Below are 27637 nucleotides of genomic sequence, written 5' to 3'. Positions count from 1 at the left end.
ATGCGATAGCACAGGGCATAGCCCATTCGAGCTTCTGAGAGGGAGGACGCCCATGTCCAAGGACATCGTGGGTTGGCAAAAGGCAGCCAAAAAATCTGAGTGGTCACCAGACAGGGTTAAGCGCAGATTACAAAATAAACAAATAGAATGCAAGGCCCACTATGACATGAAACACAGCTACAAACCTGGAAAAGTGTCCATGGGAGAAACGGTGCGTGTAAAAATAAGTGGGTTCATAGCCACGGGTAAGAACAGGTACTCCCAATCCCTAGTGGTGGAAAAAGTGTTTTGTAACTCAGCCCTATTGAGTGATGGTAGAGTGTGGCACTTCTCAAGGTTACCCCCAGGCAAGAGCAGTGGAACAGATTGAGAAGGAATGATTGTGCATAGAACCTATAAGGGCGGCAGGGGGACTTCTGGGAGGATATGGACGATTATGATGTTCCTCAGACTACCCAGTGTTCAGCCTTAATGGGACACAGTGAGCGTTTACCCGTCAATGACGAAAAACAGCCTGTAAGAACAAGGTGTGGACGCAGGGTTGTACCTCCGAGCAAATGGGATGACTTTGTATGTGATTCACTACTATTGTTCATTGCTTCTCCCCAAGGAGGGGGGTGTGTAGTGTTTCTGCATTCTTTTGTCCTTCCTCTCACCCCATACCCTCTTCCCCTCGTCGCTTCTGGAACACCCTTTCTCCTTTTATTAGGGCCATGACAGTTTACTCGGACTTTCGTAAAACTCTAAAAACATATCTCTTCACTCAAGCCTACCCAGTGTAATAACTCCCTGGTCGGTGCTCCCCCCCCCCCCCCCCGTTTTGTCAACCCATAGCGCCAAGAAACCGTTTGGTGGGCGAGCGCTTTACAAATGATCTCAACTTCAACTTCCCCCCTGTCATCAGCTGAGCATTCTGGAATGTTGACAGACGCCAGCTGATGACTCTCACGACCGGACGCATCTCCTCCCTCGTTTCCCCAGACCTATTGCTGTGTTGCCATATAATTGAATAAAGGCTTTTACTTCAACCACTGCTGTGTGAGAACTTTACAATTATAAATCATAATTTCTGTGTTCTCTTAGTAACTTCCTATTTGAACCAGGTACACTTTTCTCGTTAAGAAACTACAACATATGCATCTGTCGGTGCGCATGCGCAGCTCACCTCTCAACGCACTGTGCCAACGAGGAATGTTGTGGGACGTACGTGGGCTGATACCACAATAACTCGCGGTGTGGGGTGTTATAACGCCTATATTTCACTACCCTTATCTTTTCAGCACAGTCACTGAAACACACCTGGTTACGCTACCCTTCTGTGCTGTTTCTTTAGGTTTCAGAGCCCCACGGTCGCATTTGCTTGTGTTTAGCGTTCACTTCCTGCTTCCCCTTCCTAAACAGCAGTTGGTTGGCTCCTGTTCTTTCCCAAGGCAGTCCTCCCTCCAGCAGAGAGGTTGGTTTGATCCAGGTTCTCCCCGGCCCTCGCTGCTTGGTACGACCCGCCGGTTCAGCAGCAGGGCTGGCGGCGGCGTTACTGCGGCAGGAGGACGTGGGAGCGTTGACTCCCTGGGCGGCCGAGGAAGGTGAGCCGCAGCCCCGGAGATGCCCACACAGCGAGACGGTACCATGGCGCACCCCCGGGAGAACGCGCACCAGATACGAGTGAAAGCCTACTACAAAGGGTAAGGGCACGGAGAGGGCCGCCGAACAGGTAGGGTGGAGGGAAGAACGAGGGCAGGCACTCCAGGAAGGAGCATTTCGGCGCATGAGTTGGAGGGGGCCACTAGGGTGACTGAGAGCAGGGTCTGAGGTTGAAACTTTGCGAAAGAAGTGTGAATTATTCTTAGAACGGGGTACATCCATCAGCATGTGATTAGAGAGGGGCAGCAGTGCCTTGAAACGCTACGTGTGTGTTGAGGCGCTGTGTTTATGGTATGTTAGTTTATGGGACTTTTGCTGCTGGAATTTACTTGGTCATAAGAGATGTCATGTGCATTTCGACTCGTAGGATTGGCCAATGCTTTTTTAAAATACATTTTTTGTCCTCATATATCTTTAAATATGCTTTACATTCAATGCCAATGTTTGTAGTTTGTAAATTGTGCTGTTTTGGGTTCTGCGTGTAGGATCGCATGCTGGCTGTGTTTTCCTACCAGGGCAAGGGTGAACCCAGACTAGTGGGTCCTTTGTAGGATCTTATGTTTTCAGACCCCTGGTCTGAGGTATCCTCTCCTCCTCCTCTGGATTGAGTCATAAGGTGTTGGTTTCCAGGCCTGCCCTCTGTCCAAAGCGCAGTGCTCTGAAATGAAAGTACGGGCCCTCTTGCACCTATTGTGTTCAGGATTGATAGCAATACTCGCACAAACGGAACTGCTTTTCCTGGTTGGCAGACGGATTAAGATTTTATGTTTCAGTTAGGATTGCACCCAGAACAACCCACTTCTTACGTAATTGGCTTATGTTTCCCACCAAGACCTCCTTTCAGTAACCTGTCAAATGGTGTATTTTGTCTGAAGGGCGAAGAGAGGAGGGATTATGGAACGGTACACAATAGGAACTTTATCAGCTCTTTGCGCCAGGTTTCCCTGTTGTGTCTTGTGCAATGCATTGACCGATGAATGACAGTGAACATAAAGTATTTTTCTCCCTGCAAAAAGCTAATATGCAATTGAACTTGGAAAGCCTAACATAACACTCCCATTCGGTTTTTGGTGTCTAACTTTAAAGAGCACACAGGATTTTTAATGTTATGTTTGTTTTTTCTTTTAACTATACTAATTCACAAATAATGCACATTAATACACAAACTTATTGCATGCAAACACGTTTCGATTCAGAAAGAATTCTTGTGATAGCGAACGATTATGAAAATGTGATTAATGTTATCAAGGGATATATAGACCTGTCTGCTTCTAGTGCAGTGCTCCCTAATTTTTTTTTAGAATCACGATCCAACTTTTAGAAAGATATGGTTTCACGACCCAACTATCTTTATTGGACTTGCGGCGGAGCGATTTTTATAATGAAACTAAAGCATCATGTGGTAGTGCATTGGTATTTACTAACCCCACATTTTCCAATGAAATGACCTCAAAATTTGCCCAGACATGCTTTTTTTTAAATTGTTAAACCTATATAGCATTCTAATGATAATAAGTATATATCGGATTTCTGTGTCTCACCAAGTAAAGTGTTTTGATCTATTTACATCTCTGTTTCCAGCACACTTGATAATTCCAAAAACAGTGCTTAATTTTTGCTTTCGGGCCCACTGAATGAATACTGTTCGTTTTACAGGTATTTACTTTTGTTGTGTGTTGCAATATGAACCACCAAGTTCTACAACTTTTACTTTCGCACTCCCTGTACGCCAAAAAGATTGTCATATAATTCACTTTAAAAATTCCTCTCACTTTGCAGTCACTTAAAGAAAACACCACTCCCCATGTTAGTACTTCAAATGTGAAAAGATAGACACTGAATTTAAAGGCATCTTTATATTTTGCTATGACTTAACCCACCAAAATCGACTTGGGTTGCGACCCAGGGATTATTGCTATTAACCCTAGTTTGATTAATACCATAGAAGCTGTTAATTTGACTCCAAGTTATTTTAAACTTGTTTTTGTTTTTTAACACTAACCACCTTCTATTGTACGTTAATTATGTGTTACTTTCAAAGACTTTTCCTGGAAAAGTACCATGCGTGCCATTCAACAATTAATAGAAGTGCAGTTCAAGTGACGATTACCCACACAGCCCTCTCCTTTTGTACGTGGCCTCAGACACATATTTATAATTTTTTATACTTTGAGAATTTTGGATATCAGTTCACAAGAAGGAAGTGAAACACTCAGAAACTCAGAAATATTTTTAATGTGATTTTAAGCAGTACTGTAGATTAAATATTTGTATCATATCAGCGTTAATAAAAAATTATCTTTCTTTTGTAACTATGTATATTAGATATATTTTCAATACAATCCGAAATGTGTACCATAGTCAGAATAGCTTTGTCACGTACAGCGAATGAAGGCAAGGGATTTTCAAAGTATATGCCTTTCGAAAATATACCGACTCACCCCTCCCCTTTTTGCTCTGTGAGTTAAACTTTAATCATAGTTTGGATCCCGGAAATGCCAACCCATTCTTCTATTTTTCATATTTACATCAACATATTATGTTGCATCAACAGAATTACTTTACCTTTTACATATGGTATTATGTCCTTTTGCTGCCTCAGTGAGATTTTCAAACCATCCCAGACATGTCCAAAACTATTTCTCACCCACAACGCTCCTTCACATTGTCTAAATGGTTAGGTGAAGCTGCTATGTTCTTCTGTTAAGTCCTCTTACCACCCCCTCCCACATGTTGACCGGTGTTTCCTCTCCAGGTCTGTGCACAACTTCAGTAAGGGCTTATCAGATCTTTGCTTCTGAAATAATATGGCTTGTTCCTTTTGATTGGTCTTCAGATTAGCTATGAACAACCACACCCCCCTTCCATTTTCCAGCAGAATCCTCACCTTGTTGGCTCAAAGTTTTTGCTGCTCCGTTTACTTTTCAGATTTTTGTTCGTGAACAAAATGAATTGTGTTCTCTGAATATGCATTCAAGCCTTTCCTCTTGCTGTTGAAAGTGTCTTATCCCTGTTTTCCACAATTTCCAAGTGAACATCCTTGTAAGACCCATTTGCTAATTATCGGCCATAGCCATTTCCTTTTAATAAGTTTGAACCATTTGCTGACCTTTACTAAATTGTCTTGCAGATGTGAAGGACGACATTGGATTAGCCGTTTTCTTTTAAAACTGGTCAAGTTTAGATCCTCTACCTAAATGCCCATTGCACTGCCATCCATGCATAATTTCTCTTGGAAGTTTCTAAGCTTTTCATTTTGTTTTCCAGTAGCTTGATCTTTTTCATCAAAGTCTAGTGTAGTTTCGTCTGACACTTGATACCTTGCAGACGTTCTAGGGGTGCAATATGTAGGTCTCTTTCAAATGTCCGAACAAGGAATGCAGCTAGTGCAGAATTTTGTTTATTATTTGCCTTGCTTTGCTTCAGATTCTGAAGCATTTTTTGCTGTTCTCTGAGATATCCGAAAGGATTTCAATTTTAGATGGTGTAATAGCCCTAGCTGAATGAGTTGAAGCCCTTCTGTTTTAATTGTATGTGTGTTTTTTCTTGGATGGAAACTCTCACCGATCATGATCCTTGTGTCTTCATGGATAGTGGTGTCGTGGCTGCCATTGAGCCATAAACTCTGCTTATTTGTAATTAACGTGCAAAAAAGAAAAAAAAATGCTGCTTATTTCTACAGAAAGCTCCCATTTCTATTGTTCTTTGACTGCCTCAATATTTTTCTTTATTCTTCCCCTTAAGTGAAATAAATGCCTTTTTGTAAATGCTGATTTTGCTTTATAATTAAACTGCAGAACTTGACATCTTCATGAAATGTACTATTTGCTGCAAGATGTATTTCTTTCCTTTCTCACACCATATGACTTCGCCGTATTTTAGATAGTTTCCTCTGCCACATGCTTATAAAGAACAAGTGTATTGAAGAAAGAAAATGCTTGTAAAAGACTTGAGTTTCTTGATATAACCAGGACCTGCTTGATATTAATGTTTTATTTCATAGCTCAACCCATTGTTACACAATGGGGCACTGAACAGCTAACAGAATAGGCTTGCAAAGGTTCTCATGCAAACCTTTCTAGATGTTTCTTTTTGCAATATGCTGTAGCACATCCAAATAACGTGGACTTTTGCGTTTACCGTGGGAATTGAGAGAGAAGACTTCGGACCATCTGAAGATCCTCTCCTATTGGCTAGAGATGATCCAACATTCTGAGTTTGCAACATGTTTTGTGCTTTTCTATATAGTACGTGTTCCTAGTTGGAGAGTTATTGAATTCTAAGTCCATCTCCCCTGTCATTCCCTTTAGCTCTTGACTGTGCTATTCTTGCCTGAATTGCTGTAAGCTACTGCGAGCAGTTATTTGCGAGCAGTTATTTTCTGTTTTCATGATACCTTTTAGGTGATTTGCTCTATGCTGTTCATAGCTACTGCTGTGATTATTTCCTTCTACTTGTTTTAACAGTTAGCTGTTAGGGAACTCAGCTGAGTTTCCAAAACTACTCTTTATGGGGAGTTCAACTTTTCATAGTTATTAGCCTGTTGTTTCAAATTTTCTTGCTCTCTTCCAAATGAATTCTTTATGGGTTCTTGCTAGGATAGGTAAGGTCCTTTAGATTAAGATGGGGACCAATTTCCTTATGGACATGCTGTTATTTGCTTGCTCATTCTCGCCAATTTTTCTCTATTTCTATAAACTGATTTATCTGACTAACCTGAATAAAAAGAGAAAACTAAATACTAATCTCTTAATGAGAAACGTTTAAAACATCACCAAACCTCTCATCGTTGACTGGACATTATAACTATGCAAGTTCATTGATTTAAAAATGTATTTGGATTGTGCTCTATTCTAATATGGTGACAAAGATTCATCGACCTGAGGAAGACATTGGCATGGAAATTAGAGATTCTCTTGGTAAGTTTCAAGGTGGAGCTGCTCATAAAATTTTAATGAGATTTCTGCACTTGCAGTTGTTTCTTGAGAAGTGTCGCGTACAGCTTTATTAAGAGAAATGTGTTCAGTTGCTTGGCCTCCTCTATGGTCTAATGTAACTCCCCTCTCGTGCCTTATGCGGTTGAAGTGAGGCCACCTCTCCTGAATGCACTCTGGGCAAGGTGAAGAGCAGGTCGCCTTTTGCCAAAGGTGTGGACAGAGCTCACCGCCCTCAGAAATGCTGCCTCTTCTGCTGTAAAATCAACTGCTGCAGCATATGCCATCTTCGAGGTGAGCTGTCACTCGTACACCTCCTGTAGGCCCACAAGAACCCACATTCTAACTGCTGCCTAGAAGCGAGAAAAGCTGGTGAGTACATTCGGGCATGAAGTAGCCTTTTGAACAAAGCTGCCATCTTGTTAGACATCCAATGCACAGCAGGTTTGAATTCCATTTGTGAATATATGCTACTTCACATCTAATTTATAAAAGCAATATTTAGCTAATTATATCAGAAAGCTTAAAGAATTCCCTTTCTCCGATTTGCCACATCTTTCCAAGTTACAAATTATTAAAACCTAGTTGTGGCAGACAGGAATCTGTATTGACTTGGCAATATCTGTTCGTATTGTTTTTGTCTACCATGATTGCTTTTCTTCTAAAGAAGAAAGTAAGGTTTTAAAAATATTAAAAATAAATTGACCATATTCAAATATTACTCTAGGGGTTTTTGAATTAGAGCGCACATAAAAATTCTTCTAGAGATGGAGATGAAGTTGGAAGCACTACTAGAAGACACATGATAGGACACCAAAACACGTTGGGGAAGAGGGGGGGGGGATGCAGCAGACACAGTAACCAAGAAATCTTTACAATTCTTGGCAGTCAGGTGGCATATGGATATTTGAAACCGCCATGAGTCAGAAAAACTGATGCAGATCTTAGCATCAGTAGATGTCAAAAGCAACCAACTATTTTAACCACTGATTTGTGGTTAAATTATTTAGTTGCTTCTGATTTCAGAACTAGGTGAGAACAAAGGCTTCCACGTGCATTTTCTTATGTTGAGTTGATCCTAAGTTTTTGCATCCAGTATAGGGGTATACATTGAGGCATTAACTACTTGTAATGGGCTCAGAAGGAATAGGCAACCAACGGGTCTTAGTTGTCGTGGTGTTTATTGTTTTAAACAAAGAATCAGTACAAGTTTTCTTTCTTGTCAATGTTCGACGTGGGGAACGGCTTCTGTCGGACCTCCGGGTTTTGGGGAGTTCGTCTCGACGAGGTCTCTCCCTGCTCCGGCGATGCGACCCCTCGTCCACTTCCGTTTTGACTCTCGGAGTGAAACAAGGAGAGAGAACACGGTGTAAGGGTACTGTTCACTTCGGTGCTCTTATCTCAGGGAAGGGGAGTGAGGAAATCCCAATTGGTGCACTACTTTACAAAACCGGGTAAGTGTGAGGGTAAGTGCTCGGGATAGGGTATTACCGGGACATGGGGATACCCAGGTTACACGCTGGAACTGCCCTTACGTACAACCCAACCCTTGATCCTGTGTCGTACCTGGTTGAGCCATACACCTCCCCCGGGTGTATGGCTGGGCGACGCGTGGGGTTGTTGGCCTCCTGGCTTCTGTCGTTAGTCCTCCGCAATTCGTCCTTCGATTCAAGATTCCTCCTCGCACTCTCGTCTCTCTCCGTCTCCACCGTCCTTCCGCTCCTCGTTTCTCCTGTCTTCCACTCTCTCCCCCCGGGTGAACAAGCACACCTGATTCTCTCGTTTGTCGGTATAAGACGTCTCTACGTCGGGTTGTAGCCCCGCCCACTCATCAGTGGTCTCAGAATTAAAGGGCCAGTCCAAGTTATTGAATTCCTGCTCATGCCATTCAGCTTCGGTGTTCTGTAAGGAACAGAAAGAGGGGGAGGGGAGGAGGTGGGTGAGAGTTGGGGAACAGTCTCCTTGTCAACAATAAGTTCATACGGCGGACCCACACCGTTACACACCTCCCCCACCTCCCCCACAGAACACTCACGATCGGTGAGTGGGTGATGGGACAAAAAATCGGCTCCCACATTTTCTGAACCCTTCCGGTGATGAACAGTAAATGTATAGGGTTGCAAAGTCAGGAACCACCGTAACACTCTTGCATTGTTGGATCTGTTGCGTGCCATCCATAGGAGGGGAGCATGGTCAGTGTATAAGTCAGTGTCGCCCCTCAAGATAGTCCGATAGTTTTTCAATAGCCCACTTAATTGCTAGGCATTCCTTCTCCACAGTTGCGTACTTGAGTTCCCGAGGGAACAGTTTCCGACTGACATATATGATAGGGTGGTCATGTCCATCAAGGTCAGTTTGAGACAGTACAGCCCCTATGCCATAGTCGGAAGCGTCCATATGCAATGAAAAAGAACGGGAGAAGTCGGGGGAAGAAAGGACCGGGGCTGATGTGATGACAGATTTCAACTTACGGAACGCCTCAAGCATACTCCCTGTTGTTTTGACCGGCGTAGAGGACTTCCCCACGGATTTCAGCGAGTCAGTTAGGGGGGCTGCCGGGTGAGCAAACTGAGGTATAAACCGTCTATAGTACCCGACCAACCCCAAAAACGCACGCATCTCTCTCCGGGTGGTGGGAAATTGGGTATCAGCGATAGCCCTAACGTTCTCAATCTGGGGCTCGATGAGTCCGTGTCCCAGAATGTAGCCCAAGTACTTCACTTTATGAAAGGCAATCTTTGACTTCTTAGCGTTTATAGTTAGACCAGCCGATTCAAGTGCCGAAAAGACAGCATTCAAGTGTGCCACATGTGTAGACCAGTCAGGGCTGTAAACGACAATGTCGTCGAGATAGGCGGACGTAAAATCAGATAAACCAGCCAAAACATTGTTCATCAGGCGCTGGAAGGTAGCAGGTGCCCCGGGCAGGCCAAAGGGCAGAACAGTAAACTCGAAGTGTCCCTCCGCAGTAGAAAAAGCAGTCTTTTTGCGGTCCTCGGGCCTGAGCGGAACCTGCCAATACCCTTTAGTTAAATCAAGGGTGGTAATGAATTTTGAATCTCCCAATTTTTCAATCTGTTCGTCAACCCTGGGAATAGGGTAAGCGTCAAAAAGAGAAATTTCATTAAGAGCCCTGAAGTCCATGCAGAAACGGCGGCGGCCATCAGGTTTAGGAACCATAACTATGGGGCTAGACCAGTCACTGCACGAAGGCTGAATCACCCCTAGATTAAGCTTTTCCTGAACTTCATTATTGATGGCTGACCGCCGTGATTCAGGGACCCTATATGGATGAATCCTTACTTTTTTGTCAGGGGGGGTCACTATACAGTGCTCAGCCATAGACGTCCTGCCCGGTATATTTGAATTTTTTTTTATCATAGCTCTTCAACGTCTTCTGAAGATCTTGCAACTGTAGCGAAGTTAATTTGTCATTAATAAGGAGTTGTTCCCTGGTTGAAGAGGCAGGAGATTGCGGGTCCGTTAGATGTACGTCGGACGGTATAGGGCCCAACCATTTTTTCAGGATATTGATGTGATAGGTCTGCTGTTTATTATTAGCAATCTGTAGAGTATAGCTGGTGCTTCCCACTTTTGCCAAAACTTTATATGGGCCCATCCATTCCGCTTTAAATTTCTGCGTGGACGAAGGCAACAGAACCAAAGCCCATTCATCGACCTGTAGGTATCTCCATTTTTTTCCCCCCTATTATAAGCCACTTTATGACGATTTTGACTCGCTTCTAGGTGTGTATACGCCAGGTCCCTCAATTAACCAATTTTGGACCGGAGATTTTTGGCGTAGTCAAGAGTTGTAGCTATTTCCTCAGGGAGCTCATTCTCCCACGTGTCCTTAGTCATTTCCAGAAGGGAGTGTGGCTGTCTCCCGTACAACAATTCAAAAGGTGAAATGCCTAAACTGCTTTGCTTTAGTGCTCTAATAGCATACAGTGCCAGTGGAAGCATTTTGTCCCAGTCCTCTCCACTGACCTCCATCATTCTTCTGAGAGTTGTTTTCAATGTCCTGTTGTAACGTTCCACCAGACCGTCCGTTTGAGGGTGATAGACGGAAGTACGGATCTGGTGAATATTCAGTGTTTTACAAATGTCTTTCATTATTTCGATACAAATGGAGTGCCCTGATCGTTTAATATTTCTTTAGGGAATCCCACCCTACTGAACAATTCCACCATCTTCTCCCCTACCTGTTTAGAATTAGCTGATGTGAGGGGGAATGCCTCCGGAAATCTAGTGGCGTAGTCGACCACTACCAAAACATGTTGGAACCCTTTTCTTGTTCTTGGTAGTGGCCCAATAAGATCCATGCCGACCCTCTCGAACGGTTTGCCAATAATGGGCAACTGCTGCAGCGGCACTGAAGGTGGTTTAGTCATGTTCGTTTTTTATGTGGTTTTTTTGGACAAATTTCGCATTTTCTACAGTACTCCGAAGTATCTTTATATATTCCTGGCCAGAAGAAATGTTTGATAATACTTTGGGTAGTTTTCTCTGCACCCGCATGACCAGCAATGAGATGGCTGTTTGCAAAGAAAAGTACTTGGTCACGAAACGATACAGGTACCAGAAGTTGTGGCGAATCGTGTAGTTTACCTACTCTGTAGAGTAGGTCGCCTTGTACAAGAAATCTGGGATAATGATCATTGTTATCAGGTGCGTGTTGTGCCTGTTCCCAGGCATTGAACAACGTTGAGTCATTCGCTTTTGCAAATCTAAAACTCCTGTCAAGTATCCAGGGGTCTTGAGATAGCAAGGCTGACACGGGTCTGTTGGTTTGGTCTGAGGACCCGAACCCCTTCGAACCGCGTTCAGTATGATCCAGGCGCTCAACCTCTTCTAGGAACGGGTAGGCAATTTGTTCGCAAATTAATTGGGCTATGCGATCACCTTTCTGTACAACAAAAGCCTCCTCTCCTAGATTAAACAGGAGTACTCCTATATTGCCTCTATAATCCTCATCGATCACCCCAGCTCCTACATCAATGAAATGTTTGGAGGCAAGACCAGAGCGGGGAGCTATCCTTCCGTAGCAGCCTATGGGTACTGCCATCTGAATGTCCGTCTTTATTATTGCTTTTCCTCTTGATGGAATTTCATATCTGTATATACTGTACAGATCGAATCCTGCTGCTCGTCTAGAGCCACGAGTCGGAGTTATTGCATGTTTTGAAAGTTTGGAAAATCGCAGCACAAACGCAGTCTGAGGACTCCCCCCCCCCCCCCCCCCCCCCCCCCCTTTTAGATTTGCGTGACGTTTGAATGATTTTTTTATAGGGTTTTTGTTATCTACTGACTCTCTAAACATACGCAGGAACCCGGGGTTATCGGTGCCGATAATGAGATCCTCTGGTAGAGAGGATAGTACTCCCACCTTTATAGAATGGGGCGTTCCTGAGATAGGTACTATAGGGACGTTGGCAATGGGATAGGGTTTTACATCCCCATGTACGCACCTAATGTTAACTTTCCCTCGGGGAATGTATTGAGAGGAGTTTACATGTTGCGATTGTATAACCGACTGGCGACAGCCGGAATCTAATAAAGCATGAACATTAGAGCCATTAACTTTCACCCTTACTCTAAAAGAGTTTCCCATCTCAGCCGAATAGAGAACCGCTTTTGGGAGGTATCCGACCTCCATTGGTTCTTCGGTATTTATTCTTTTGGGGCAAAGTCGAGCTATGTGGCCCCACGCCCCACAGTCAAAGCATTGCGGTCCCGACGTTCCGCCATGTTCCGTCCTCCATGTGTGGGGTCGGGGAGGTTCTTTTCCTTTTAGAATTTTATTTTTCCGGTCTGGGTGTGAGTTTGAGTTTTTCTGTTTCCCAGTTAGCATTCTTAGGTTGGGCTCTAGCAAAAGAGGATGCCATTTCCACGGCCTGAGTGGTAGTAAGATTATGATGTTGCCGAAGCCACCTTTGAGAGGCATAGGGGAGGGCCTCGAGGAATTGTTCTAAATATATCCGATCGAGTATTTCCTCTTTGCTACTCGTTGCGGGGGTCAGCCATTTATCAGCGGCCATTTTTAGTCTTACAAACAATGTTTTTGGATTCTCTGTAGTAGTGCCTTTTCTCTCCGAAATCTGTCTGTAGGCTTCAGCGTCTAACCCCAAATGATCTAGGATGATCCTTCTGATATCTGCATACGGTGTATCTCCGGTAGGGTTGGCTACTTGGTATGCAGCATGAGCTTCGCCCCCGAGCAGAGGAGCTAAAAAAAACTGCCATTTCGCTACGGGCCAGCCGCATGCTCTAGCGGCTCTCTCAAAATTTAACAAAAAAGAATCGGGATCCTCTCCTGTTTGGTATTTTTGTAATGATATTCCGGGGGCACCCTGAGTTATGGGTCTTTCGGTTGTTGTTGACCTGCTCATGGGGTCTACCCATATTTGTTCGGTCTTTCCTTCTAACGCTTTTTTCAATATTTCTCTATCCGCTTCTGCTGGCCTTTTACCAATTGATCAACAACGGTTTCCATCTTTTCTGCAGAGATGGTTAAGGTGCCCGCATTCTCCACCACTGTAATGGGCTCAGGAGGAATAGGCAACCAACGGGCCTTAGTTGTCGTGGTGTTTATTGTTTTAAACAAAGAATCAGTACAAGTTTTCTTTCTTGCAATGTTCGACGTGGGGAACGGCTTCTGTCGGACCTCCGGGTTTTGGGGAGTTCGTCTCGACGAGGTCTCTCCCTGCTCCGGGGATGCGACACCTCGTCCACTTCCGTTTTGACTCTCGGAGTGAAACAAGAAGAGAGAACACGGTGTAAGGGTACTGTTCACTTCGGTGCTCTTATCTCAGGGAAGGGGAGTGAGGAAATCCCAATTGGTGCACTACTTTACAAAACCAGGTAAGTGTGAGGGTAAGTGCTCGGGATAGGGTATTACTGGGACATGGGGATACCCAGGTTACATTCTGGAACTGCCCTTACGTACAACCCAACCCTTGATTCTGTGTCGTACCTGGTTGAGCCATACACCTCCCCCGGGTGTATGGCTGGGCGACACGTGGGGTCGTTGGCCTCCTGGCTTCTGTCGTTCGTCCTCCGCAATTCGTCCTTCGATTCCAGATTCCTCCTCGCACTCTCTTCTCTCTCTCCGTCTCCACCGTCCTTCCGCTCCTAGTTTCTCATGTCTTCCACTCTCTCCCCCGGGTGAACAAGCACACCTGATTCTCTCGTTTGTCGGTATAAGACGTCTCTACGTCGGGTTGTAGCCCCGCCCACTCATCCGTGGTCTCAGAATTAAAGGGCCAGTCCAAGGTATTGAATTCCTGCTCATGCCATTCAGCTTCGGTGTTCTGTAAGGAACAGAAAGAGAGGGAGGAGGTAGGTGAGAGTTGGGGAACAGTCTCCTTGTCAACAATAAGTTCATACGGCGGACCCACGCTGTTACACTACTGCAAATGTTTTCTGCTCAATTTTGGTGTGTTTTTGCACTCAGCACTGTCCTCTTGTAGCTGGTGATCGTTTCATTAGCAGGCCTTGTAATTAATTACTAGCTGCTGCTGTTAAAATGAGCACACATTGTTTGTGCCTGTTCTAACACTACAGTCACTCTCTAAATGAGGTCCATGAGCTTAATAGCATAATAATGATGGAAACGATGTGTATATGTAGCAATGGTGACATTTGGTACTGTATTGAGGGTGGTCGGTGGCATTGCATTAGCCTCTAGTAAGGATTGTGAGTCGGTCAGGTGAAAGATCTCTAACAAAGCAAAAAATTATGTCTTTGAAAAATAAGCCAAAAGTGCATGCATGGAGGGGAAAAGTAGTCTAGTCTCTGTGTCAAAGGCAGTGTTTAACTAGTAGCAGAAAAATCTTGTGTGTATTTCTGAAGTTTTAGAAAGCGTAAACTAGACCATTTCTGATAACGGAGCTCTGTACAATGGAAAATAGCAGAGAACGTACATGTTGTAAAACATAGAGCACTATACAATTGAAACAACATAGAATTTGCACAGATAATACAAAGAGACACAGGGTGCTATCAAGAAAGAAGTCTAAATCTGTAGCTAGGCTTTGAATGCAGTTAGACTATCAGTTGAGGTGAGCGGAAGAACGGCAGCTTAAAAAAACAAGCATTTGCAATGCAATAGGTCATGCATTTACACAAGTTTGAGCTATTGGCGTTGTAAATGACAATGCCTTTTATTTATGTTTTTGTTTGAAAACATAAATACAAGGCATTGTCATTCACAGTGCCAATAGCTTGAATGCGAGCCCTATTACATTGCAAAAGCTTTTTTTTCCTTCTTCAGTGGGGGAGTGGAAATAGCAGTGCTGCGTGTTTGGCATTCCCCTCAGTGCTGCTCGTTGTGCCCCCACCCCCCCTGCTCGGCCCAAACAAAAGCGGCCTGCCCCATTAACTAAATAAATAAATAAGGGTGTCCACTATAGTTCACGCGGACGCGCTATAATTTAAATAAAAAAATTACGAAGTCTGCCAGTTATTAAGTAAATAGACACATTCGCTATAGTTAATGCTGACACGCTATAATTTAACCCCTTGCGTGCGGCCGCGATTCTGCGCCTGTGCGGCGCTTTTAAAGAGTGGGCGGGTTTATGACGGCCCCCAGCCGTCATCCGCACACGAGCACCGTGCTGCATGACGGACGGGGGCCGTCATCAGCACGCAAGGGGTTAAATATATACATTAATAAAACCAGAGGGCCTGCTGGGAAGTCGTGGGTGGAATAGGGAAGATCATTAAAGAAAAAAAGTGCTTACCGACTTATGAAGGAGACACTGTAACGCCACAAGTAAAAGATCCAGTCCTAGCGCTGATCGTGACTGATCAAGACTCTTTGAGATTTAAAGGCACTTCAACCTTTAAACCCTCAACTTTTAGTGGGCCCAACAGGGTTTAGCTCATCAGGTGGACTACATGCAATATAACTAGTCCTCTATTAATTTGAGAAACCGTTTAGTAATTGCAGTTTGATTTGGGCTTTAGTTATGATGTACTGTGCATGGATCAGTACCACCTGACTGGACCACATGTCGTGTTTCGGGGTTAGCCTAAATGTACTGGACACAGTTATGGGGACAGTTTTACAGCCCATCTAGGGGCAATAAATTGCATTTTAGACTTTCTCGTGAATGAATCTCTTTTTAGATTTCATGACAACACCCAAATAAAGGGAGGCTGACATCTTCCACTAACATCATATATTTAAAATGCTTGCCATCCTTTGTTTGTAGAAAAAGTGAGACTGTACGTTTCTTCTAATTTAATGGACAGCCTGCCACCATTTTGTTTCTTCCCATAGCAGGGGAATCCAGTTAAGTGCAAAAAACTCCGTTTAGATCAGGTATTCACGCAGAATATGTAAAATCACTTTAATGAGTGATGCTGCAGCTTAACGCACAGATCTGTGGAAGCTATTAACCAATCATTGTTAACCGGGATATATTGTGCCATGGGTTTCAAACCGTGTCACCGACAAGTATATGAAGCCCAAATGGACTATGAATTATTCTGAGCCCCATGAGACAGCTGTGTACATGCCCCTTCATTCCTCTATCCCACCACATTCATATCTGTACTGGGGCAGTGGAGTTAAACAGGAGGGTAGTGAACTGAAAAAGGGGGGAATAAAGGGCAAAAGAAGTATCAGGTCTCACTTTTTGCCCCTTTGCTGCCTCTCTTACCTCTTTGCCCTGTTCTTTCTTTCATTGGGCTCAAAGTAGCCAACAATGTTGTATACGATATTGTATTGTATCTGCATTATCACTTCAAACCCCGATGAGTTGCTGAAGTGGGTATCGGGCAGCTAGGTGGAAGTGTCAGTCTGCCATGTGATCTGCATGAGTAGTGTTTGATGGGTCTAAGGACCAGTGTGATTCGCTTGTTGTGGTTTTGGTGCAGCGTCTTAGTGTGTAATTGGGTGTTTTGTAAACTGCTGTTGCACTGAGAACTCTGCAGCTGTGTACAATATATTGCATTTGGGGTGCTGCATTAATTACAACAAGATATTATGCTATGAGGTTTCGTTAGTACACAACACATTTAAGAAGCGCTGTCCCAATGCTTGTTATTGCTTCTGTTTGTAACTCGCAGTATTTTACTAAATGGGTGGGGGCTGATGGAACTAACAAGCTAAGGGCGAATACGTCCAGAAGCTCAAGAAGGCTCCTTGCACATATCATTGCTACTGTCCGCATAAGATTTGATCATGAGCTGAATGGTTGTTGGTGCATTTTAGTGAAAGAGATCAAGTAATATTTACCTGGGGGCTAAATAAAATCAGTACATTGTGAAACGTGAATATCTTTTGGTGTAATATACTCATTTGTGACAAACATATCACTGTTGAACTCTGAGAGGTCAGAAGTGGGTGTTTTTCACCCTTGTAGCACTCAATTGTGATAAATGTGAGGTTGGAAAGACTGAGCGGTAGAAGGCTTTTAATTGGTATTCGTTTCAAGCCACATTTCTAGTTAAATTGCTTGGATACATTCAAATATGGGTATACAATGTCAGAAAGTGCTGTGACTGAAAGGGAATGGAAGTTAAGAGGAACTTTACTGTGTGCATATCTTTGCAGAATTCACACTTTTGATGTTTTCCGATATCAGATTGTGCTATCAAGATGAATAAGTTATCAATATTAATCAACTTCAATTTGTGTTATTCTGTGGGTATAGTTACTTGTATAATGTGTAAAATGCTCTATAGGATATCCTCAGTTTTTTTAATCGCGCAACAGGTTACACTCTGTGAACTATAATCTTGTGTTTCCGTATAATATAAACCTTTTTTCTCCTGAATCTTAGGTTCGCCTTAACAAAATTGTATTTCCAGGGCAAAACCAAAACCGGTTCCTTTTACAGATAAAGACTTGCCATCATCTTCTTTTTTCATTGGTTGTGCGTTCACAAAATAGTTGTAAACTTCCACAACTAATGAATTACTCAATCTGTTCATTAATTATTTTGCTGTTACATCCCAAGTTTGCACCTTCACTTAAAATTATCAATATTCCAGAAGTTTTGGCAAACTACCTATTTGCCTTGACACCCTGTCCAGAGGAGGGCAAACTTTCCATGAGAAACACCAGTGTTGAGTGCAGTTTTTTTTTTTTTTTAAAGCCGAAAGGGTTTACTGGCTGCAAATTATTTTCTATGATCGAATAGCCCATGGGGTTTTTTTTAATTTAATTTCACAAAAGGTCAGTCTAGACTACTTGCAGCCTCCATCTGATCATTCCCAAAAACTTTGTGACTGACCACTTTTATAGCTACATTTGCCAACATTTGTATGACACTCTAGCGTGATTCCTTAGAAGTTTCAAATCCACTGTGATGGTTTCGCAAACACTCGTCAGTTTTTTTATTTGTTCTGTTCATGCACAACTCAATACCGTATCGGGGTATCGAAGCATAGTTTGTTCCCTGATTACTCCATTATTACCTTTTCTGAAGGCATAGCTTCCCACTGCATTGTTCGTTTATGATAGCTGAACTACACTTTTTGGATAACAATAAATACAGACCACTTAAGTTGATCTTTTAGACTAATTTCATGCAGGCCACTATTCAAAAAATTGCATGGATGCTGCGGACGACCCTGGCCCTGACTGAGTGGTGTAAGACACATGTTTCTTTTAGGAAATGACACTACTTGATTTTGTTGAGGCACTCTTTAAGAGATTTTTTTACTTCAAACTTTATAAAACATGCAGACGTCTTCAAAATGTACTCGGGGGGTTTAAAGACATCCAATAATTTGTATGTCTGAAAACTGTCTCGCAAACCAATGGAGACCACTTCTCAGTGGGTACCCAAAAGCCTTCTTACCCCACCTCAGTTGCAGGACTTCAACTGCTAAAGCCTTACCTGAATTTTTTGGCGGGTGAATTGGACAGTGGATATTGGAATCGGAGTAGAATTATTCTCATGAATATTGCCTTCCTTCCCAGCAGTGAGATTTCCCCAGTAAGTCACTTCAACCTTAAGGGTCGCCCGTTTTTTTTTTTTTTGTGTTGGATTTGGGTCTTACGGATGTATGCGCTTATATTTTACATCACCAGTTTTCCCTATCAACATTTGTTGCCACACTATGACCTGTCATTTTCTCTGTTCCAAGAAGTCTTACTGTGGTGCAGTTTATTACCTGGTCTGCATAGTCTGCAAAAATCTTGATGTCTAGTGTTGTGTCTCCCTTTTTAGGTCTCGCCTGTCAATGCACATGCGCATCGAGCTTGCGAGACTATGGGGGCTTAAACACTCTTTAACCAACTTGCAAGGAATCGTGGCGATTCCTTGCAGTGCCCGTGAAATTTAAGCTCAATGCGCATGCGCATTGAGCTTAAAAGCGCGTGCACATGCCCCCAGCCGCCTGCCTTGCCCACTCTCTCTCTCACAGCCTCCCCCAGCTCCGCCCCCTCACTTCTTGGTTGCACGGCTAGCGGCCGTGCCTCCCCTACTCTCCTCCCCCCTCCTCCTCCTACTCTCCTCCTACTCTCCTCCTCCTACTCTCCTCCCCTCTACAATTACTTGGCGCCCTACTGTGGCTGGCGTCGGTACAGGACAGTCAACAGCCAGGTCCGTCGACAGCAGCATCCGTCCCGTGCATGTTCACACACTACCTTCCCCACCGTCTTGGCAGTCGCCACAGGACGCTCCATCCAAAAGAAACACGGCCTGCTGTCCTTGCGCTCCCCGGACTTCCAAAACCAACTACAAGACGTGTTGTTTCTTTCTTCCAGTAAGATGCTCGGTATTCACCAGCCTCTGCACACAGTCTGGTTTGCATTTATAGACATGAGCGAAACGGAGTGTTCTTTTTTTTCTATTACATTTTATGGTAATCTCGCAGATACACCTTTAGAGCAAAATGTTGTTTGCTGGTATCTTGAGTGACGTTTTTCACCAGCTACGCCCCCTCACTTCTTGGTTGCACGGCTAGCGGCTGTGCCTCCCCTACTCTCCTTCCCCCCCCCTCCTCCTCCTACTCTCCTCCTACTCTCCTCCTCCTACTCTCCTCCCCTCTACAATTACTTGGCTCCCTACTGTGGCTGGCGTCGGTACAGGACAGTCAACAGCCAGGTCCGTCGACAGCAGCGTCCGTCCCGTGCATGTTCACACACTACCTTCCCCACCGTCTTGGCAGTCGCCACAGGACGCTCCATCCAAAAGAAACACGGCCTGCTGTCCTTGCGCTCCCCGGACTTCCAAAACCAACTACAAGACGTGTTGTTTCTTTCTTCCAGTAAGATGCTCGGTATTCACCAGCCTCTGCACACAGTCTGGTTTGCATTTATAGACATGAGCGAAACGGAGTGTTCTTTTTTTTTTCTATTACATTTTATGGTAATCTCGCAGATACACCTTTAGAGCAAAATGTTGTTTGCTGGTATCTTGAGTGACGTTTTTCATGCAAAGGAAGATCTCAAATAAAAAAGAAAGGCACGCGAATATCTAAAGTAAAAAAAGTTACACAGGATACCATTGGAGCAAAAAACATCTCTCTTCGCGAGACATTCTGCTTAAAATACAGTCTCCAGCAAGCTAAAATGTATGCTAAATTGCAAAATGAAAAAAATCTCCAAAGTTTCATATAGTATGCAGTTCAGGAGGTTTACGGTCTTTTTCCAGCTCCTGGGGAATGAACAATGTCCCTTGGCTGCTGCGGTCTCTCTTCCAACCCCGTCGTCGGCCCCATCCATTCACCCTCCTGTCCCCCTCGCAGTGCTCGCCTTCCCCGCCCAGTGTCTTCACATTCCTGCCCAATTAACGCCCAAGAGCAGTGAAGATGTCCCGAGCCCCCTCCCTCGGCCTTTAATTAGTGGCCCCCTTTGAGGCGGGGGAGGGGGTGCTGCTGTTGCAGGCCGCGCATTCCCGGCCCATTACCTCCCGGGCTACGGGCCCAGCCAGTGGCCGGCAGCACAGAATTGTCAGCATGGTGTACCCTTCATCCCTTATCCATTCTCTCAATATGGATCTTGTATCGGGTAGTAGGAAATGCTTTGGAGTTCTACCTTACCTATATCACTGCAGCCAATTCTAGGGAGAATAAAGGTGATACTTTTTTGATACGCCTCTTTCTCTATCTTTTAGATCCCACCTCACAAGTACACCCCACCCCTGCCCTCGGTACGCGGCTCATGGGAACTCGAGCACTTCATGTGCGCCCCTCACTGAGTTCGTCCTGCATGGCAGACTCGTGCGTGATGCCCCCTCCCCCTCCCATATAAATAACACAGGCCTAGCTATTGACAGTTGTTGTTTGGGACGGCAATGCCCCTTGCATGGTATGTAGGCCCGAGTACCCGACGGCTTGTTAATCTGGTAGCCTGATCTATTTGGCCGTGGGGTATGCCAACCTAGCTTGTGCGCAGAGGCCTAGACCTGGCCTTGACCGTGTGATGGCCTCTGCCCACGAACTGTCACGTGACCAAGGGAGGCGCATTAAGCATGTCTTTACAGTACACAAATGTCTACGTCCCTGACCCGAGTGAAGAACCTAAAACCGCGTTGGCAGTGTACTGATTTATGAAATGCTATAGGTGTCACATTTGCGAAAGTTAGAACTATTGGCATTATAAATGACAAAGCTATTAATTTAGCTATTTTAAAAAATAACACATAAATAAAAAAAATGTCATTTATGAGACCAATAGCTCAAACTTTCCTAATGCGAGCCCTATTGCATTTCCAATGCATGTTACTTTCTTTTTGTTTCATCCAAACACCTCCCTTGATCTAAACCAATACAATGAGCTAACAGATCACTAACTTATAGGTGGAGTGTGAAAAATAAAATATCAAGGAAGCAAACCTGTATTACGCCTTGAAAATGGAGCAACACCCTTCTACACATAATGCTTGCACCTTCATTTCTATAATTCAAAAAAATCTGAATACATCTTTCTTGAACATTTTCAAAAAATATTTCATCCATTATCCATGATTAAAAGAGCACCAATTTGCCACCTCGGAATCCACTTAGATTACATTTACCTTTCTTCTGCTATCATCTGTATTATGCACAAAGTCATATCACCTCTTCCCCAAGTTCTACATACGTTCATTTTTAGGCCTCGCGTAAGGCCTCGCGTACCGACAGCTCATGTATGCTAATGTATCCCACAACCACCACCACCACATCCACCTCCACATCACCACATCCACCACCACCACATCCACCACATCACCACCACATCCACCACCTCCACCACCACCACATCCACCACCACATCCACCACCACCATATCCCCCAGATCATCCACCACCACATCTGTATGTGTGTGGCTCTGTGTGTGTGTTTAGGTGCAAATGCAATGTTCTTGGATTTTCGTCACAATAAAATACACTGAACATAATCTTCACAAAAGTTATTTACAAACGTTTAAGCTATTGCCATTATAAATTACAATAACTTTTATTTAAGTATTAATCATTTACAAAATTAAAAGCCATTGTTATTTGTAATATCAATACATCTAAGTCACGTAAATACAACACACTTTGCATTACAAATGCTATAGGTGTCACATTTGCAAAAGTTAAAACTATTGACATTGTAACTGACAAAGCTATTAATTTTGCTACTTTCAAAACCAACACATAAATAAAAAAGTGTCATTTACAATATCAATAGCTCAAACTTTCCTAATGCGAGACCTATTGCATTTCCAATGCTTGTTCTTTGGGTCTCTTTATCTATTTCATCATTTCATCCATGTGTTATCTTTATCTTTGTACTATTAGTCCCAACCTCTTTATTGAATAGCTTCAATTCCATCTTGGTCATAATTCCAATTGCAAGACAAATGGAATACCTCTATGTAACAAGTGTCATTCTGTCCCTTATCTATACTGCTGACTGAGACCCATCATCTGAATCTCACATGAGCCAACTGTTCCGCATAGAGATCTGTTCATTCAGAAAACTGAAGGCCTGGCCGAATTTTCTTAAGAATTTAGAACATATATTTACATGCCAGAGAATGAGGCTTTTTTCTAAGGCAAGTGCTTGGATTGATAGATGAGACCCCACCGTCCCCTATCTCTTGGATTGTTACCAAAGCCTTGGAGAGATTTTTCATATAGGCATTTTTAATCTGAATGGTATAAAACTTCACTGGCCATGGTGGACCAGAATTAGAATTATTCATAAGAAACGTGTCTGCAAGAGATTTGCTAGTTCATGGGTTCCAATGGTAACTAAGCAAACCAGTTTGCATGAATCTCAAGCCTAATCCCTTTTACATGGTTCCAAAATAATCACTGAGTTACAGCAGCGTGGCTACCATCACCCCTTGTACTTCTGTTTAATCAGTCTAGCCCTGTGAGCTGGGGTACTGGACCTCCCCCACAAAAAACAATGTTGTTAGTATGATTTTGGTCTTTATTTTGTTCCTCCATTCAGGCCGTTGAGGTTTGTTTTCTCTTTTTCACACTGTATAGGGAGGCACAGAAAGGAGTTGGAAGCAGAGAAAGGAATTTAAAAGTACACTGGAAGATCAGTGAGGTAGCTGCACACGGAAGGGGGATGTCAGAGTCTGTAGTAACTACACATTGGCTGAAATGGGGAAATTGGGGATCCCATAAACTAAGTAACTTTATAGATTGCTTGAATTGTTATTTCGGTTTTGAAACGGGTGAACTATTGGTGTGAACTTTTGCACATCAGTTCAATGTTTTGCTGCTGCGAGCAGAGAAATTTCTAGTAAGTATGTGACTTCAATGCACTCTCAGGGTGTCATTTAAGTTGTTCAGGGTACTTGAGAAATGCATTGAATGGATAGGGTACACTATTTGTTAACGTGTTATAAAACGGCAGCTCTTTTTAGGTCGAGCTGGAGAAAGCAATGCGAAGCATTGCGTCCAGCTCGACAACTAATGTTGCCCGCCTCCTGAGAATCTGAGACAGGGGTCGGGCACGTGCGGCGATTGGTGTTTGTGGACACGCACGTCCAGGCCGGCACCGTGCACATCTCCTGCCTCAGATTCCCTGAAGTGCGCAAACACACTCACAACCAGCCACTCACACCCAGCCACTCACACCCAGCCACTCACACCCAGCCACTCACACCCAGCCACTCACACCCAGCCACTCACTCACACACTCACTCACTCACTCACTCACTCACTCACACACACACACACACAGCCTCACTCACACACACACAGCCTCACACACACACACACACACACACACAGCCTCACACACACACACACAGCCTCACACACACACAGCCTCACACAGCCTCACTCACACACACACACACAGCCTCACACAGCCTCACTCACACACTCACACACAGCCTCACACACACACACACACACACACACACAGCCTCACACACACACACACACACAGCCTCACACACACACACACACACAGCCTCACACACACACACACACACACACACACACACAGCCTCACACACACACACACACACACACACAGCCTCACACACACACACACACAGCCTCACACACACACACACAGCCTCACACACACACACACACAGCCTCACACACACACACAGCCTCACACACACACACACACAGCCTCACACACACACACAGCCTCACACACACACACACACAGCCTCACACACACACACACACACACACACAGCCTCACACACACACAGCCTCACACACACACACACACACACACACAGCCTCACACACACACACACAGCCTCACACACACACAGCCTCACACACACACACACACACAGCCTCACACACACACACACACACACAGCCTCACACACACACACACACACACAGCCTCACACACACACACACACAGCCTCACACACACACACACACAGCCTCACACACACACACACACTCACACACACACACAGCCTCACACACACACACACACACTCACACACACACACACACACTCACACACACACACACACACTCACACACACACACACACACCCAGCCTCACTCACTCACACACACACACACACCTCCCGCAACTTTCACATGTTTCTTAATTCCCCCCAAAGTCTTCGCTTTTGTTCCCTCTCTCTGCTCTACCTCCCCTCGTGGGCATTGCCCCTCCCCCGTACCCCATCAGGGGTAACACCCCACCCCTCCCCATCCCCCTACTCACCGGTCCCTGCTCTTTCTCCGTCCATCGCCTCTTGTACTCCATCAGCAAGCGGAGAAACTGCCAAGAACACTCTGCGCCTGCGCGGAAGTGCGTGCGCCCGCCTGACATCACTCAGCGGCTGAACCTTACGGTAGGCAGGCACGGGCTGCAGGGTCCCTCTGACCAGATTTAGATCTGCTTTCACCGCCGCTCCTGTCCTAACGATCCCAAACCCTCCCAGCCCTGGCAGCAGCCGGCGTGGTTTGCCCCCGACAGCCCTCCGCACCTACAGCATCTGGCGGTACTAATGGACTTTTTACGAGATGGGAAGTCAAACATGAGAACCAACAACCGGAAGCTCTTTTTGTTTGCCGAGGACGGCTCGACTAGCGTGAGGACGAAACGTACCATTCATCGACCTGTACCGTGAGCGATAGCACCGCTGTTTTGGCTATGCAGGCTTACTCTCTGGCAGGGCAGTTACTGAAAGGGCATTACGGCTTGAACAGAGCTTGTCACACCAGGCTGGTCTTACATATGACTCACAGCCATTTTGAAGGCCGTACTACTCTCCACTGAGACAGACTTGACTGACACTGCCCCAGCCCCAACAGCTGTGCAGTAGTTCTGGCCACCAAACAGCTTCTGACGCATGTCACGGACTATCTCAGCCACTCAGATCTTGCTGCGATAGTAGCCTGAGAGGAAATGTTCTAATTTCATGAAAGGGGGGACTTCTCTTTGCAAATACATCTGACGCGATTTCTAAGGTGCTTTTTTTTATTCCCATGCTCTGCCCTGACTTAAACCATGGCCCCTACAATGTGACAGCCGGGGAGTGATGTGTTTAATTCACACAGCCAATTAAAATGAGCAGGGCATCCATTAAAGGCAGACATCAGGATTACCTCTGGCTTGCATTTCGCGCCAAGTGAGTTAAAAGACGCGCCACGGACCCATCAGTCATATGATGTCATAGAGACGGCATTCATCCTATCTGAGGGTCAGCGCTCCGCCGTGGCCTGGCAGCTGCTTTTAGGGGCACGCTTCCTACCTCGAGCTCTGTCGCCTCACACCCTCTTCTCCAGTCTTATTCCTGCTAATTGACATATTTACTTTTCTTACTTTCTACTGCACGTCAGCTTTGCCCAGAGAGGCACGGGAACGGAAAATGTATTGAGCCACATTGCTTGAAAGTTACTTTTTCAAAGCACAGCCATTTCGTTTACTTCCTTTTTCAATTGAGATTTTTTTTTGCAATTGTTCTGCCTTTAAAATGTTTGAAAAAGTTCAAAAAGGACTTAAGAGAAGCATTGCTTGGGGCATAGCCAAATGGATGCAGAGCGACTGGCCAGCGGGCAAACAAGTCAATTGGGTAAATGTTGGGACATGGGCGCAAGACACAAGGTGCAATCTAGATTTCCTCATGACATGCCTATGGCAAGGTACCGATTATGTCTTGTAATACTATCTTCCCAATTTGGTGTTTGTGTTTGGGAGTTGTGTAGTGAAGAGTAAGCCTGTTGGAAACGTATCCAGCAGACGGGATAATGCCCAGACGTGGAAACATTTGCTCTCAGTATCCTTGTAAGAATCTGAAAGGAGAGGCTTCCAGACCCAATAATCTTGTGTTCCAGTGCAGAGTGCATTGCTCAACTGAGCTTCAGGGTCACATACAGTGTGCTGTGCTCCACAATACTCCAGAAATGATGCTGAGTGTTGCAGCCATTTTGAGCCATGGGTAAGTGTCCAGTGCACCACCTTTCAAGGGTTGTCCTGGTACAATGATTGGGACAGTCAGAAACGCTGTAGCAGTAACAGTCCATACACATTCTTGTTCAATCTGAGAGCTGCACCTATCTCAGTATACCACTCTTTGACCTCGGTCTTCGCCTCTCTCTCCACCGCTCTGTGAGCCTGCCACTACGTTCTCTACCTCAACTCTCTTACTACCTCAAACCCTCCTTCTGAACCTCACTGCCTCGTTTCCATCTCAACTCTGTATCTCTGATCAATCACTCTCAGCCTTCTCCCTCTAATTATTACAGATCTGTACCTTTCCACTGTCCCACTCTCTCGTTATACCACTGTTCCCTCTACTTCATCTCATTTAATATCTTAGCTCTTTCTCTACAGCTACATTCTGTGCTGTAACTACCATTACCTTTCCCCTTCATCTCAGCGCCTCTTCTCTACCTCACCTTTCTCTGCCTCACCTCTCTGCAGTTTTCTCTTTAAAGTTCTCCATACCTCAGCTTTTTTTAACTCTCTACCTCACAACTCTCTCTACCAAGGTTAATGCCCTTGCATTTCTGGTGCTTGCTTACAGCAGTTCTAATATCTTAGAGTTTCTTGTTGCTCAAATAGGTGTAATTTCTATTATTTATATATGTTTCTGTTGTCTATATTGCTTGATTTTGCTCGTAGGATAGTGTCACTCTTAATCTTTCATGCGTGCCCATTTGAAGTTGGTGTTGCATAAAAATGCACACATTCTACTTGCCACAGCTTGAGGGGCAGTGGTTGTGTACAATGGGACAGTGCACTTCAGCTGTATCCACGCATGTAAATTACAGGACATTTAAAGGAGCACTTGTTTAGTGACCTACCTAATCCAGGGAGAGATTTCACTGAGCAGTTCAAAGCCGCAGCAGACATCACAAAATACTTCTCTATGTCTGATGTTGGTGGTTGTTGGAGGTTGCGGACTGGGGAAACAGGGCTGTGTGTTTTTCTCTGCACTGAAAGCCCCTTTATATCTAATTCTTCACAGACCGTGCATATATGTGTGCATTAATTGCTTATTCTATAAAATACTATTTATGTATGGACCACATATTTTCAAAAGGGACATTTTTGCATTACATTTGTTTAAGATGTTTAAGGTGTTTCTAATACAACATATGTTTTTGAATTTGAAAAGCAGAAGCATCAATTGCTATTCAGAGATCGAGTATTTTTGGTATTTACGAGTT

The 27637-nt window shown here is 44.4% G+C and overlaps 1 protein-coding gene across 1 annotated transcript in view; it reads left to right on the top strand.

Moving 5' to 3' along the window:
- Nucleotides 1-1136: 1136 nt before the first annotated feature.
- Nucleotides 1137-27637, top strand: part of PRKCI (protein kinase C iota) — a 199604-nt gene continuing 173103 nt past the window's right edge. The window contains exon 1 of the mRNA XM_086944294.1: nt 1137-1682. Coding sequence (XP_086800420.1) covers nt 1603-1682 — 80 coding nt within the window. The 5' untranslated portion in view covers nt 1137-1602. The remainder of the gene's footprint in view (nt 1683-27637) is intronic.

This window comes from Lissotriton vulgaris, chromosome 11 (assembly GCF_964263255.1).
Source record: "Lissotriton vulgaris chromosome 11, aLisVul1.2, whole genome shotgun sequence".
Taxonomy (NCBI): Eukaryota; Metazoa; Chordata; class Amphibia; order Caudata; family Salamandridae; genus Lissotriton; species Lissotriton vulgaris.
Note: the sequence above shows the minus strand (reverse complement) of the source record. Positions and strands in the feature narration are given on the sequence as shown.